We start from the raw sequence: 17,092 nt of genomic DNA on the forward strand, positions 1-17,092 counted from the left end.
AATTTTATCAAATTGCTTTAACTAAAATAGACAAAATGTTCATTTGTATGAAGAGCAAAATTGAAAGCATTTCATCATTAGGATGATGAAGTTTCAAAGCATGGAAGTTGTTGTCCATGTCCTTTTTGTAGTCTAAGAAATTATTGAAATAAATGCAAGAAAGTCTTCTCAAGATAGCACCATGTAGAAAGAAATGGGTAACCAACCATATGTGCATGCATGTTAGCCCTTCCAAGAATCACTTAAAGCTCCCTGGGTTATTTTAAAATTAGCTTTGTCAATCTAATAAACGAAAGGAAAGCGTATTACCCATGCCAGAAAATGGAGAACCTCCAGGGAGCTGTTCAGCATAAAATAGTTGAATAAATAAATACCTTCTATGTTGTTTAATCTGAATAGAGGTGAATTCAGTTGACGAATATCAAAGAGGGGAAATGTGGGAAAGAGCTGTAATGAAGCTATTCCTTTCTGTGGAGGACCAAATATAATTAGTTGCAAATGAAATTTTTACCACTTACAAATGTGAAATTGCTCAGTGTCACCAACAGTTGCTTTTTCTTGAATACTTCATATTTCACCTTATAGTGAACTCCCCAGATGAGAAGTGTGTGGATGGCATTTGAGCAAGTCTTGCATTGCTCAGGTATTTAAGAAGCAGTCTTATTTTTAATGATAGGGGATACTAATATTTAAAATGGTGCTTATGGATGTTAAGAGATGATGTCTTTAGAAGTGAAGGTAGCATGCTATCCACTCACTTTTGTGACTTGTAACAGATAATTAGTGCCTGAGGATATCACTTGCTTAAATCTGAGAAATATGGATAGCAAGTAAATGACTTGAATAAAATATGTATTCTAGAAATAGTAAATAAAGACTGAATTAAAAATACACAGAGGAAGGGAACTTTTTCTTTTCTTTATTACTGATAACATTTGTTTACAAATCTGTATTTTGTAAACACTTTCATGTCCCATGTCCCATTTGACTCTTGTGACAGACTATACTAAATAGGTCTTATTCTGCTCTTTATCCATTGGAAAACTGAGGCTCTGAGAGATGAAATGATTTGCCCAAGGTCAGTCATGTAACTGGTAGCTGGCTGGCCACATAGCTCCACCTACTTTTGCTAAATTTTTCCTTTAGATTTTGCCCTCTCAATCAGTTCAGATGTGTAACTTTTTCTACTTTATTTTAACCATTTAGAGCAAATGATTGGTTTAGGGCTTGGGGGCACGAGAGGAAAAAAGAGAGGATTACTTTCTGAATGTTTATGCAATATCTGATTCATGATTATTATTTGTCCTATAGGTATGTTACAATTTGATGATTAGTGAAAGTCAAATGTAATTTTTAAAACTTTGTTCTTATGTCTAATAATTGGGCAGAGCATGTTCTCATGGATTAAGGAACATATAGGTAGCTATCCCAGGAAGCTTTAGGAAGTAAGGGGCTTGATCAGAAATAACTAATGCCTTGATAGATATACTATGTTATTTTATCACCTGTGTCCATGACTTGGCAGAGACTATCTGGAAAAGATACATGGGGGAGGGGGAGGGAGTGTGGGCAGTAGGGGTAAAGAAGCAGCTGGAAATACTTAGAATCCATAATGAGATAATTAAGACTAATTAGATGGGCCTGTAGGCAGAAAGCAGCCCATTAAGTCCAGATCTGGTTTTAATAACTTACCTGGTTTTGAGGGTAGACAGTCCAGAGCACCCCAGGGAATGACATGCTCCAGGGTGATACTTGCTGGGTAGTTGCAGTCGTCTGCACTGGGCAGTGTGTATTTCCTCCAGGAACTTAACATTCTGGTTCCCTAGGGAGCAGAATTTCAGGAAGCCTCACTTTTCTCATCTATTAAATGGAAATATCTACCTTGAAAAGTTGTTGTCTTGTGATTTAAATAAGATGAAGGTACATGAAACAACCTAGAGCAATGCCTGGCACAAAGCAAGTACTTAGTAAGGGCCAACCCAGAAGGACATTTACCCAGAGGCAGAAGCACTGACTGCCACTCCGACTCCAGAGTGAGGCATCTCCACCGCGCCAAGGCTTCTACTCTGCCCTCTGTAGCTGGGGCTGTTTCCTACAGAGGCAGAGAACTGAGGACACTTTCTGATGGATACTGAAATATCCATTTCTGTCTGAGGGTACAAGTCATTTCAGAGATGACTAGAATTGTAGTCACTAGAGAGGGAAACTGGAATGAAGGCCAGTTCTGGACTACCTTCAAGGACCAGCTGAGCACACTTCTCCACAGTCTTGCTAATAATAGACTTCAGAATTTAAGAGTGGTGCCCTAGGAAGCAGTGGGAAGCTGCACGTGCACCCGGACCTGCAAAAGCCACAGACTCCTCCAGATCACCCATGGCACGTGGCTTTGAGTGAATTGGCTTCACCACTGCCTCTGTGTCTCCTTGTTTGCTCCTTGTAATTTTTTTTAGTTTGGACCAGATCTTCATCTGTCAGTTTCCTAATACTGCGGTAACAAAATACTGCAATTTAGTGACTTAAACGATACCTAAGTACTGTTTTACAGTTCTTGAGGTCAGATGTCCAAGTGGGACTCAGTGAGCTCAAATCAAGGTATTAGCAAAAGGATTGCTCCTGCCTGGAGACTGGAGGGAAGAGCCTTTTATAGCTTCTAGAGGGCATCTGCTTTCCTTGGCTGGTCATGGACCAGCAACATCAGGCGTGTCTTCCTCAGGCTGCCATCTTTGTGGTTCTCCCATTTAATGCTTCTCTCCCACTTTTAAGGACCCCTATAACCTTGAACTCGCTTGGGTACCCTTAATAATTTTCTACTTTAGAATCAGTGGGTCAGCAGCCTCAACTTGCCTTCATAGCATTAAACTTCCCGAGTAACCATCTCTGAGGGTTACTCTGCCTACCAAACTGACACGTCAGCAGTGCCAAAGTGTTTCACACAGATTTTATTATACAGTGAATCCTAGGTAACTGCTGATAATTATCATAATTATTTCCATTACTTGCTTTTCCTTGCCAGATTCCGCAGATCCCTGTAATCTAGCTGCCATTTGTCACTCAAGTTTGAAGAAATGGGAAGTTTCATTGTTCATCACATTTAAAATGGAAAGGGAGAGAAAATTCAGATTTTTGTTGTTGTGGGATTTACTATTGTTTTAGATTCTGATGCCAAAATCCACCCTTTTAAATGTGTACTTTAGTGGTATTGTATCTAGAATATTGCAAAGTTGTGCAACAATTACCTCATGCAATTACAGAACATTTTCATCACCCCAAAAAGAAACCTTGTACCTTTACATAGTCATTCCTATTTCTCCCTCCCCATCCCCTGAATGCCACTAATTGCTTTCTATCTCTGTGGATCTGCCCTATACTGGACATTTATTATTAATGAAATCATACAGTATGTGGCCTTAGTGTCTGTCTTTGACTTAGCATGTTTTCTAGGTTCATCCGTTTTAGTGCACATTGGTAGTGAGTCCCTTTGTATGACTGAATAATATTCCCTTGTATGGCTGTCCCACATTTTGCTTTTCATTCATCAGTTTGGATAAGCAGTTTAGATTTTTATTGTTTCCAACTTTTTGGGTATTATGAAGTCATGAATATATGCTTTCGGTTCTTTTTAGAGTAGAACTGCTGAGACAAATGGCAATTCTGATGCTTTGATAACTGCCAAACTTTTCCACAGTAGCTATACCAGTCTATGGTCCCACCACTTGAGGTTTTAATTATGCAAAATGATGAATGAAATGTCCTACAAATAAAATGTCTGTTCACCAAAGTACTAAAAGGTTCACTGTTCTGTTTTAATGTGACATATCTCAAGAAAAAAATGTTTGCAACTTATAAAAGCCAGTAGAGATGAATACTTTTAGTTTTGCCTGAAAGCCAAATAATTTTTCATTTATTTTTATGGGTTACTCGGAACTTATAATGTTATGTTAGTATTTACTTTTCAATGAAAATATGAGTCTGAAATTAACACTATATCTTCAAATCATATTGATTTCTGGGCCCTTGTTTCATTAGAAAAAGAATTAGCTTCAATTATGATTCATGAGTTATCACATACACATTTGGCATACTAAATATATGACTATATATTTGAATATGAAGTTACAAGGAAGCTCATATTTTCTCCTTTTGCATCAGGAACAATAAATGACATCTCTATGGTAATACAAATGAGGAAAAAAATCTTTAATAGATTTTGTATAAAGTTTTTTGTGTGATATAAACAAAAAAAACAGCCAGTTCTCCAACTTAGATGATAAGTACATCAAGTCCCAGTAACAGAGGAACAGTGATAACTGAAACATGAGCATTGTGGTAGTCGAGGTACAGTTTCTTCTGCTCTCCACCTCAAACTCCTGTGGTGGGGCCGGGTCCATTTACCTCACCAGAACCAAACTGACTGTTCCTGGCCCTGTTCGGACTTCATGCGGGTCAAAACTCAGGATTGTGTGGTTCTGAGTTCAGTCCACACCTCTGGCACCTTGCACCCCATCAGAGATTCAAGGGAAAAGCATGAGCTTTGGTGAAGCAGCCCTGCCTGGGGCTCCCAGCCCACTGACATGTACAGCTGGAGATGATAGGCAAGCCATTGAACTCTGTTAAGCCTCTCTGTTCACCATATAGTGAAGGAGATCCTGCAGCTCCATAGGATTGTGGTGACCATTTATGACTTGCACCAATGCAATAGAATGAGCCACATAAATATTTTTCAAAAAATTCAGTACCAAATCTATTGCATGCACATAATAAGCACTCAGGAACTAACTCCTGTTATTTAGTCACACCAAAAGTATTTCTTGAGTGCCAGGTGCCTTTCTAGGCACTGGGAATACAACCATGATCAAAATAACCTGAGTTCCTTCCCCCAAGAAGCTTATATTCTAATAGGAAAGACGAACAAGAAATGCATAAATGTGTAGATTAGCAGTCCCAGTAAGTCCCATAAGAAAAGTAAGGTCGTTTATGGGATTAAAGAGTTGTGGGGGAATGGATGTTGGTCAAGAAAGGCCTTTCAGAGGAAGTGACTTTCAGAGGTACTTGCTGCTCACATTGCTGCTGCCTTTCATGGTGTCTAATTTCTTGTGTTCCTGATATCCATTTGCCTCAAAATCTGGCTGGAGAAAGGGGTGAGGCCAGGAAGTCCTTTGATCAGTAATTCAGAGTATTAAGTGAGGGGTTGAGATGTTAAAGCTCTGAATTGTCTTTGTTGTGAATAAACATCTTAACCTTGGAAAAGAAAAAGCTTTTTTGGAGAAGCTTTCCCAAGGAAAGCTCACATTCTCTGCTCACTTCATTCAATTACCAGTCATCTCTCTAAGTCCAGTTAAATGTAGGGCAACAAAAAATGCTGATGGTTGTTGTTTATGAAGTGTCGGCAAAGCAGAGTGCCACATGTGTTGTCATTGAGTCCTCATGACCAGCTTTATGCAGTAAATATCTTGTCTCTTCATCACAAACAAGGATGCAAAGGCCCAGACAGCTAATGGAGGCAGAGCCAGGATCAAGCTTCGATAGACCTGCCCATTTCCAGCAGCCTTATCTACTTTCAGTGATTATTATGACTGTTCTCATTAATAACTCCACATTTAGAAAGCACTTTATCTTATGAGATTGTGTGGGTTAAATATAATGTATATGTGTGTTATGCAGTTAGGACTCAATCTTGTCTACTTCAGCTATTTGTGTACTATTCTGTATCAGTATTAAGAAAATAAGGACTTTAATACTAGTGCCATCACTACTATTCATTGAGCATCTTCTCTTTTTCATGTTTTATAGCAATTAATTTTCACCACAACCCTCAAAGATGGGTATTTTTATTTATATTTGATAGATAAGGAAATTGAGGTTCAGTCATTAGTAAAATGTCCAAAGTTAAACAGTCTGTGGAGGAATCAGACACCTGGGCCTGTTGACTGCAGAAGCCTGCATCATTCTCTTTCACAGAGAAACACAAAGAGACAGAGTCTCAGCTCTCTCAAAGCTAAGTCCCAGATACTATCCAGGTAGGCTGATAGTGATAACTTACATATATACCCACAGATTTTATCTTGGTGTGAATGAGGTGGTTGGAGATCAAAGCTGAGGCCTCATGCATGCTAGGCAAGCCTCTACCTCTGAGCTGCACCCCCTGCCCAAAAATTTTAACTTCCTTAATCCCCTTAGGAACCCTGATCAAATGGTGACAGTATAATGGAGGTGACATTACAGTGTAGGTGGTATTAGATATATTCTTAAATGCTCGGAAATCAAGGAACTCTGTGCTATAATAAAGAGTCAGCTTGAGGTAGAGTATGTGCTCAGCATGCCCAGGGCCTTGAAAATTTAAGCAGAGAATGTGAGCTTTCCTTGGGAAAGCTTCTCCAAAAAAGTTTTTATTTTTCCAAGGTGTTCATCTTCAGATAAATGGATAAAGAAAATGTGATGTATATATACACAGTGGAATTTTATTTAGTCATCAAGAAAAATGAAATTATGGCATTCATGGGAAAATGGGTGGAACTAGAACCATCATGTTAAGCAAAATAAGTTAAAACTCAGAAGGTGAGGGGTCATATGTTTTCTTTCATATGCAGAAACTAGAGGGGGGAAAAGAAAGGAAAGGTAGGGATGGATGTCCTAAAAATCAAAGGGAAATCAGTAAAGGAAAGGGACCAAAGGGTGGGAGGTGTGGGGTGGGGGAGTACTGGAGAGTGATATTGGCCAAATTATGTTGTTAGATTGTGTGCATGTATAAATACATAACAACAGATCCCATCATTATCACAACTGTATGCACCAATCAAAAATGTGGGGGTGGGGGAGAAGAGGCCAAATGCCACGGAAATCCAAAAGAAGAAGGGGGAGTTCTTGCAAAGGTACTGGGTAGAGCTTAACTTGGACATTGAGAAGCTGTCACTTGATGTAGGCCTTGACAAATAAGAACAGCTTCCATATAGATCTAATGTCATCACCACTGGATAGAGGACATTTTACCTAAGAGGTCTCTCACTTGGCCACAGAGCCAGTTGACAGAGCAGGGATTTGCATGTGGTCTACCTTGATACCTGTTCAGAACAACACATTAGGAAAGACTTCTTGGCCTGTTGACACCTCATAGGAAAGCTCAGTGCCTGGTTCTGTTGGACTCATGAAACAAAGTATGTAAAGTTGAAGGGAAGAGAGAAGTCCTAAAAGATCGGGTCATTTAGATGAGCCACTTCTAAAGAGTCAAAGGATCCTGCCATGGATCACTTGTGTTTGTGGCCTTGACAGTTTCCTTGCCTGTAAAATAATGTGGAGAGTAGTATTGCTCAAATGTCGCAGGCATCTGAATCACCTGGAAAGCTTGTTAGAACAAAACTACTGATCTGGGATGGAATCTGGAAATTGGCTCCTAACAAGTCCCCAGGTGATGTTTGTGGTCTTGATCAAGCACCGTAGTGAGGATCACTGGTCTTGTCTAAGATCTTGGATCCTCACTCATGCCCCAGGTCCATCCTCTCCTACACCATCACCTGCGGAAAGCCCGGGCCATATGTCCACCCCCAGCTATGTCATTCTCCCTAACAAGACACTCACCTCTCTCTCTGCCTGTTTCTTCACTAGTAAAGTGGGGCTTGTGGTTCACTGTGGCCTGGGACAAATGAGGGAACTCAGTCTCATTTAGAAGAAACTGTTTTTGAAAAGAAACTATATAAATTATTACTTGTGCATATCCACGGGTGAAGTAAAGATTCTGTTTTGGCAGAATCCTTGAGAAAACTACAGTCTACCTTTGAAGTGAAAAATTAATAGGAAATCTCTCTTTTTCCTCTTGTCTTTATGTAAAGGAAGCTTAGTGTAAGAAGATGTGTGACCTCGATGCATGTATTTAAAATCCACAATGATCCCCAAGGGGCCCCATCCTTTTTTGGCAGATTAAAATTTTCCCCACCATCTATTTAATAAATTAAATTTTTAAAAGCACATAAATAAAAAAGAATAATAACTTAGAGCTATCTATCTGAGCATCTGAGTCTATGAGCCCTGTAGGGCCTTGGCACCCAAAAAGAAGGGGGAGAAAAGACCCTTGTCTCTGAGGCCTTCCTTGAAGCATCAGGGAAGCTCTGGGGGCCCCAGAAGCTAAAGAGCTGAAATGCCTGGGGCATGAGTCTGTTCAATCCAATAAAGAGCCAGTAAAAAAAAAAAAAATAGATACTAAGTAATGTTGCTATTTCATTTGGTGCAAAAGAGAAGGCAAAACACCAGAATATTCAATGAGCCAAAGCACAAAATGTGGCATGGATGTGAATGCAGGCTGACCTCTTCTCGGGAACATTTCTAAGCCTGAGTGGAGCACTCAGTGTGAGGCTAATGTACAATAGCCTGCATTTTAAACCATGGTGACCCTTTTGTTTCTCTAATAGGCGAAGATGAGGATGAATTTGAGAATTTCATGCTGCCTCTTACAGTCTCTTTTGAAACAGTATTACAGATATTCAACAACAACTTCAAACAAGAAGATGTAAAGGTGAGTTTATTTCTCAACGTGAAGAAAGACAATTCTGACCTTTCTAGAATATCTGGATCCAGAAAGGGGCTTGCGTATGTATCTATGTGCTCTATGCTCCTCAGACCTGCATCTGTATGCATGGGTCAGTGTTCCCAAATGCAAGTGTCTTTGGATCATACTTTTCGTGTAAGACTTTTTTTAGTTTTTTATAAAAATGGACTCTGAGTTCAGTGAATGGTTTTGGACGGTCTGTTCAGGATTGGATGGCGCAGACTTGTCTCTTATGGCAGTTACTCTCTTTAATAGAACATTTCTCCTGGGTCCACACACCACTTTAAACATCTCGATGCCTTCATCTACTCTGCACTTTACATTTCAACTTACCCATATGGAGAAATGCACAAATACACACATGCTAAAACATTACATGTTTAAATATTTTTTTAAACCAGAATTTATATAAATCAAGACTTTATTAAATGGCTAGGCATATATGTATAAATAGGAGCTGGTCTTGAAGTATTGCATTCTTAAACTGAACAAAGTGATTAGGATAACTGATAGCTAAATAAGGTTTTTATGTGCCTGTGGGAGCCATATTAGGATTGATTTGACAAGTCAGTTCAGCTGTGGCAACAGTCATAATATCTAAGACAACATTATGTTTTATTAGTAAAATCCTTAAGTGTAGCAAGCTGTTTGTGACAAAACAGCCCCATATTTTAACGTGGGGGATGGGAAGCACAGCTCTGTAAATAGAAATAGTATCTCTTGAAATTATAATGTAGCAAGTCTCTATTAAATAGATTGACACTGATTATTATTTTTAAAAAACTAATAAGTGCACTCTGGAGAATATAAGCACCTTCATTGCTGAGGCTGAGTCATATTTTATTATTTGAAATGCATTGGAATATTCACCACCTTTTGCATGATGGCCCCTCTTCACACACACACACACACACACACACAAAATTAACAGGTCAAATAAAAAAACAGTGGCCTTTGATGCTATATGTATAATTCTCCTGCCAAAAAATAATTAGCCAAATGCTGTATGTACCTTTTAATTTTAAATGGAGTTTTTTAAATAAATGCTTATCAAGCTGTCATAGTTATAAAATTTTAATACCAAAAAAAATTACAGATTTTCTTATATTTTTGCTGAAATTCTTTTTTCAGTTTCCACTGTATTTAACTGTATTTTTTAGATGTCTTCCAAATATCTTTACTGACCAACAAAGTCCTTGAAGCTTTAAGGTGGTCATTGCTGCCCTTTATCAAAAAGAGGCAGTGAGGCTCAAAAACACCATCTTTATAAAAATTATATTTGTCTCATTTGAAGATTTCATTATGTTTGAAGCCTGGTTTGATGTAATCCCATCTAGTTTGATAGAAACCATCTTCCTAGAGTCATTTTTAATGGAGTTCCAGTGATATATCCCTAAACCAGCAAGTTCTTAACGACCCTGGAAAGTGACTGCTTGATTACACTTTAACGGTATTTGCAAATAAAATCACAAGTAATTAAGGGGAAATCTCCAGGCTTTTGAGCAAGTTTGATGCATGATAACTGCCTGATTCAGCTTCATCTAGAGTAATGCTGTGTAGGCAACAGCTACTGAGATCAATAGCAACGTAATGATAGTGGCAGAATTAAGTGAGTAACCTGAGAACTGTGCCTCAGAATGCATGCAGCTGCCACGAACCAAGGCCACACAGTGCACTCCGTGCTTCCGTCCTAAATGTTCATCAAAAGACGCCCTGCAGGAAAATGGAGTTAGATGCTCTTTATTGCTGATCGTGTCTCTTGCCACATTTATCAGGGAAATTGGATTAGCAGTTGGCAGCTGCAGGTAGACAAGATTCTGCAGTGATTAAATATGCAGCTTGGCTGCATTTGTTGTGACAGACCTTTAGTAAATTCTACTGTAAGCACCATCTGTCTAATTTGTATAAAGAAACTTGGTGCTTTAAGCCACCGATAAAGAACTAAATCTGTTGCTTTATCATAAACAAAACTTTTGCACTAAATGCTTTTAAATGTAATTTATTAGGTTAAGGCTATTTTTCTATCATGATGAATAAATAATACATGCAAAAGTGCTTTCAGGTACTTCATTTTGCAAGTACTAGAGATAAAAACAGTTCTGTTTTGTTCTTCAATAAAGCATTTAGTATTCCAATCCACAGGAGGTGATGCTGTTAAAATATCTCTATGAAAATGCCTCAGGACTGCCAAATTCATTTAATTTGCAACCCTTACCAGGATTTTCTAACTCCCTATTTATAGATATTTTGCAAATGTAGATTCCGGGATAAACTTAAACATTAAGGACCTGTGTTGCCAAATTGAAATATCGTTGTGAGGAAAGAAAATGCTAGAAAACTCTTAAATTTATAGTTTTGTTTTCCTACTTAGTCCTAATAAAATTGAAGAGAACATTGAATTTTTGTCTTGAGTTTCTTCTCTCCAAAGTAAAGGGGGAAATACTGTAACAAACCCTGTCACTGGAGTATTATCCCCCAAAATGCCATTTTTCCCCTGTAACTTTCCCTATCTTAGAACCAACTCAAGTCTATTACTTCCCAGATTCACGCATCATTTTTGATTTGGCCATGACGTCATCAGTTTTAAGGAAAATGAATGAAAACTTCGCAGAGGTAGAGGAGCAGTTAAATAGAAACCTGCTATCTTTAGTCCCTTCGTAAAAACTCCACAATGTTAAATTATTTAAAATCCTTGATTTTCAGCATGCGCACATTAAAAGTTTTCGCACTAAGTGCCAAATGTTGCAAACAGCACTTTAACAGAATGATTTTGCTTTGATCCCTGTAGCAGTTCCTGAATAATTTATCACAGGTTATTGCCTTAATTCTGGAGAGGGATAGAGCAATAAAGGCAGATGAAAACACTCCAGTTGAAACACCTTGGGGCCTGCTCGTTCCTCTGACACGGCTCTTTTGTTGGAACTATTTAGAGGTTATTAAGATGTGTCTCCAGAATTAAGAGTGTGCTGTAAGGATGAAGACAGCCATCTTAATTCTAAAGACAAAGCACAATGACCCTTCACCTTCCTTTTCTTTGTTGTTATTATATGGTAGAATTATGAGGATAATATTATAGCTGCCCCCAGTAGTGCCACTACAGTAAAGGGTCTGTCAGACTTTCCATTAGAAACCCTGTTTTGGGGGTCAGGGTGGAAGGAGCCGCGGTTCAGCTGTTTCCCAGCCCATCCGTCTCACGCTTGGCACACAGACAACCGTTCACCATGCAGTGGACTGAAGCGCTCAGCGGTTTCTCTTGAGCTATTGAAAAAGGAAGCCATAGGGTTAGATCGCCAGGCTTGCCCCGCTTCACACACTGCCTCACTAGAAATGCAGAAGCCTCTCGCTTCACAGATCAGTCTTAGTGATGACCAGCCACAGGAGAAAGGCAACTTTTAAAATGGACCTCTTTGTCCTGTTTTAAATGAGATGGTAAGTTGTGGTTCCTCTTCCCCTAAATTTCAACCAGATGACCCCTCACTCTCCAATTCTTCCGTAGCCCAGAATTGAGCTCCTAGTTAACTCTTCCCTATCTCATTCCAGAGCTAGGGAGAAAATACCCTTTTAGTATTGTTTAGCTGTGTAGACTCTTACAGCACTCTGTGCTACTTAGAGATAAAAGGTACTGTTTGACTCTAAGAAATCTATTTCTTATTAACTTTAATACTGTACTTTCCTGCTCAGTTAAATCTATTTAAAACTTACATGTAGTTATTATATGCTTCCTCTGTTCTGTAGCAACATTTTCTAAAATGAAACATTGATACCATTTCATGGCCAGTGCATTTTAAAAAAAAACCTATGGATTTGAGTTAATTAGAGTACTTCTGTTAACTTGGCATCTTTTAAGAAAAATATGATAAAAATTAACCATTTTTATAAAATGATGATAGTTTAAAATATTAAAGCTCTTTGTACTTAGGTATAAAGAAAGCAGGATTCATGGTTCTTGGTAACTAATTTAGAGTTGAGTGGTGGGTCTTTTGTATGTCAGTGGAAGCTTTTTGTAAGTGTAGCCTGTAATGTATAAGTGTATGTAGTAAAAACAGCAAAATGGCCAACTTGACGGTGGCAGAGGCCCACCGAGAATCCCTGGACTGCACATACCGCAGCCGGAACAGAACTGTTCCAAGAAGGCTTCTTAGAAGATGCGCTCTGTTCTGGAGGCTGTCAGAAATGTGCAGAGCCGAGACAGAGAGCGGAACAGTTCCAGGGGTGAAGAAAGGCTGCATCCCAGCAGAATGCTGAAAAGCAGCAGTGGGTCGTGCACAGCACCTACAAGGAGGCCAGTCAGGTGCAGAAAAACAGGATGGGGGATGAAGAGAAAAGGAGCAGGTCATTGCCTTCAAGGCACAGTATTTTTCCGCTTCAGAACTTGGGCCTTCCATATACCGTTGGACAGTAGAAAGTGCATGTTCTTATGGACAACATCCAGGTATGTTGAGTCAGCTCTTAGGAAGAGTAGGGGGCAGGAGGAGATGCCAGAGACTTGTGACAGTTGAACTGTCACTTGCTGCCTTGAAGTGCTCTTCAGTCCTTCAGATGACAGTTGGGATCTACTGCCTCCTTAATGATCATTTTAACTCCTTCCTGAACATGAGTCTCATTTATTATCAGAGTATGAAGAAAAAGAGAAATCTGATAAAAAGAAAAGTTTAGAGGCCATTTTCTGGCCGTTTTTTCCTGAAACAGTATCTTCGGAAGTCACGATTGCATATCTCAATTATCCCACCCCCTTGTTCTGCAATTGTGTTTATTTGTGCTCTTTGTTCTGACATTCTAGCATCTGTTCATGGGTTTCTTTTTCTCTTCCCAAGCATCATCCTAAGGACAGCTTAATTAAGAGTCCAGGATACAAGTCAGATCTCTTTTATTCAAGAGAAGGTCTTTCTTTCTTCTCCTTTTTTACTTTTTTTTTTCTCTTTTTTTTTTTTTTTTACTCCCCCTATAAAACTGAATACTGAGGACCATTTGCTGTGTTTCACACTCTTGCTGAGGCATTTTACAAGATTATTCCTCAGAGTTTGTTAGAGGCATTGTTTGCCCCTCTTATAGATGAGAAATCTGAGACAGATAAATTGACTAGCAATTAAGAATTAAGTGAACCTAGGATTTAAAAGTCTCATGACATTGACTGTAAAGCTCTTCCTTACTTGAGGTCTGTGACTGCCATTCTGGTTGTGTCATAGTACCAGTAGGTCACTTAGCCAGTTTTATTTTGTCCTAAGTTATTAAACATTTTTTAGGAATCTTTAAATATCAGTACGTTTCCAGGGTAGACTCTAAATTGTATAGTGAGAATGATTTTATGCAGGCCAGTGTTAAGAGTTGCTATTATTAAATAATGTCTAGACCCTGTACATATCAGTTTTGTGAAATAATCAATCTTGGTCACTCCCCGCATCCCCAAATTTGGCAGTGTCCAAACAAAATATGTTAAGAATCTAAATGACTCTAAGCTTCTAGAATTGTGACGTAGCTCAGTTTATAAGAAGCAAAGTGGAATTGGTTAGCAGATTGATGATCTGTTTGTTTAAAGAGTCTATGGTTTTCTATAGAAAGGGACCTGAACGAGACATTTTAGCTAATGAATCAAAATCAGATATGTGGTCATTATTGCCTGATTATTACTCCATCTGCTCTGCACTAACGTGAAAATCAATTACTGTGTCTCTTTCCCACTGACAGCGTATGTTGATTGGGCTGGCAAGAGATCTTCGAGGGATTGCCTTTGCACTGAACACAAAGACCAGCTACACCATGCTGTTTGACTGGATGTATCCTTATTACACTGTGACAATACCAGCTCTGTGCACAGAGGGATGCCAGGCCCCTCGCTTTCGTTTAATAGTATGGCACAGTAGGGAAGAGGAAACAAAGCTAAATGAACTAATGTGTAATCAGCTAAAAATTACAGCACAGTGGCAGTGTGCAGATAACTGAACACAGCGTTCGGAGACCCAACTCAGAGAGGTCAATTTTTTGGTGCCATTAAATATTGACAACTTAAAAATCGCTTCCCCCTGTGATTGTTTATGTTGGGGGTACAGGGAAAACCTGACTGGCATCTTGACTTGGGATCAGGGGATCCTGCCATTGGTCATTGTTGAGCAGATTTGAATATCTACTCATCTCAACGAGCAAGGCTGAGCAGGCCTTAATTCATCACGCCACAGTTCTTCATCCCGAAGAAAATTTTAATGGACATGAAAAGAGAAGGAAGTCAGTAGTCAGGATTTGTCATTTGGGGTAAAATTTGAATTTGCCATGGCTAAGGTTCAGTACAGACAGGGAAGAAGTCTCCCATAGAAGTGCCCATCACGTGCAAGGAGGCAGAGCACAGGCTTTGGTGCCAGATGGACAAGGCTGCAAATCCAGCCCCTCCTTGACTGTGTGAACCTGGCCAAGTCATTTCTCTTCAAGACCTAGTTTCATCATCTAAAAAAAGGGGATTATGCAGTGTCGAGGCTTACTGTGACCATTAAAATATGTAATGCTTTTTCTGAAATGTCTGGCATATATAATCACTAGTCATAAATAGTTACCAACATTTTAACAGTGGGTACAAATCATCTTTGATCCTAATAGGAAGTGACAACTTCTAGAGTAAGTGTAAGTAATGGCTTCATTCCTTTTAAACTTGTAATCTTCAGAGCACATGAGAAAAAATTCTAGTTTAAAGCTAAGCAGCTTCTTAAGTCACACTTTGATTTGCTTTGAAAGGTCAAACCTTTCTTACCCTTTCTTTCCTTCATAAATTGCAAAAGAAACTTCTAAAGGCTCTCATCAACTGCCGTGTCACAGTTAAGGCCAAAAGCATAACCAGCAGGGGAGATGGGCATGTTCAAGAGAACTCTGTACGTTATCAAATATTTAAACACTAATTTTAGTATACACTCGTATTTTTTTTTAATTTTTTTTTTTTTGGTTGTTGATATACCTTTATATATTTATATGTGGTGCTGAGAATCAAACCCAGTGCCTCATACATGCCAGGCAAGTGCACTACCACTGAGCCACAGCCACAGTCTCTACACTACTTCTCAGATTTATGTGCTCAGGAAAGGTTTAGAGGTAAGATTTTTCCATGTCTCTGGAGAATCAGATATATCATTTACCTAAGCATATAACGTACATGTGTGGAGATTGTAAGTTCTAACATGGAAAGGTATAAGTCCTCTGATTTTAAAGGTCAAACTTCACTGACCTACATACCCTTTCTGTTTCTTCAAACAGAAACATCAGCTCTCAAAGTCAAAACTTTTCATTTATATTGAAAATTACCCAAGTCCAGTCTGGGCACTCTGGTATCGATAGTTCTCTTGAAGCTCAGCAGTTGGCATTTTACCTCTCTTCAGCAGTTTTAGCTAACATTTGAGGTCAAGAACCACCCCCCACACCCAGTACCAAAGGATCAAATTAGTTCTCCATTTCTTAACTCCTTTCTTTCCGCACCTAGCTGAAATGAAACTTTTGTCCAGCAGATGGCAGAATATAGCAAATGGAAAATCTTAGGACTTACTGTTCATTTTGAGCTAGAAACCATTGTCTCCTCCATTTGACCATAGATGTTGACGTTATTAGGGTCAGGGGCAGAGGGCGAAGTGTCAGTTATGTAGGAGTCTGTGTTAGATTGCCAAATGCAGTGGTTTGGTACTGGCCTTGCTTATAATAATTGAGTTTCTGTGGCAAATCAGCTTCCTTGGGAAAAGGCCAAAGGCTTTTCATAATTGTATTGACAAGGAAATGAATATGATAAATGGTGTTCATTCAGTTGAGACAAGATTTATAGTTTTCCTTTGGGCAAGGGATGAAGAGCAAATATTTATAATAATAGTAAAATTTGTTTAAAAGTTACATTATTTGATAATTCAAAAGGCTTTATTAAAATATTTCGAAATACTTTAAGCAGTTTCAGGTGATAAAGTACAGATTCTTTCCAAAGTATTCAGTAATGCAAAAATGAATAAGTATATGATAAAAAAAAACATGGATATGAAAGTCATTTATTCTTCCTGAAATATTGATATGTCAAACCGTCAGTGATGATTCCCACATTACTGCTGGGGAAGTTTATTTGCCTTTTATCCCCATAAATGTGTATTCTTTAATATGTTATACAATCCTTAGCATGCAGAAGAAACATTCCTATAAGAGCACATGTCATCTTAAAGTCAAAATGCATTTTATTTATGACAATTATTTGATAAAATGCTATTTTAGTGGTTAGCTATTTAATTCAAAAACATTTCTACAAACACTGACTGCATTAACTGCTACAAACTACATTGCTTATCACTCTGTCCCTCCAAAACTAAATTGCCTGAAAGTGAGCAGCAACCATCTTGATAAATTGTTTCCACAACTAGAGAACTGAAGAGACCGACTGGTGTACTTCTTTGCCTCATAGTGAGAATGCAACAATAAGGAGACTCCTTCCCTTGTAGTGCATTTAATAACTGTGTTTAAACTTGTCCCAGGCTGTCCTTAGACTGAAGCATCAAAAATCCAGAGGAATTGTGGGGGGCAGGGGAAGGAATTTGTATGATGCTGTTTCCT

General features: G+C 38.7%; 1 protein-coding gene across 4 annotated transcripts in view; it reads left to right on the plus strand.

Moving 5' to 3' along the window:
- The window catches only part of Ranbp17 (RAN binding protein 17), a 290,787-nt gene that overhangs the window by 205,630 nt on the left and 68,065 nt on the right, over positions 1-17,092 (plus strand). For all 4 annotated transcript variants that reach the window (XR_006846527.2, XM_046421366.2, XM_046421367.2 and 1 more), the window contains 2 exons: positions 8,400-8,503; positions 14,222-14,310. Coding sequence is in view for 3 of the 4 variants with exons in the window: in XM_046421366.2 (XP_046277322.1) it covers positions 8,400-8,503; positions 14,222-14,310 (193 nt within the window). In the remaining variant the exon portion in view is untranslated. The remainder of the gene's footprint in view (positions 1-8,399; positions 8,504-14,221; positions 14,311-17,092) is intronic.

This window comes from Marmota monax, unplaced genomic scaffold (assembly GCF_021218885.2).
Source record: "Marmota monax isolate L192 unplaced genomic scaffold, Marmota_monax_Labrador192_F-V1.1 WCK01_AAM20220418_F8-fsc00084, whole genome shotgun sequence".
In the NCBI taxonomy this organism is placed as follows: domain Eukaryota; kingdom Metazoa; phylum Chordata; class Mammalia; order Rodentia; family Sciuridae; genus Marmota; species Marmota monax.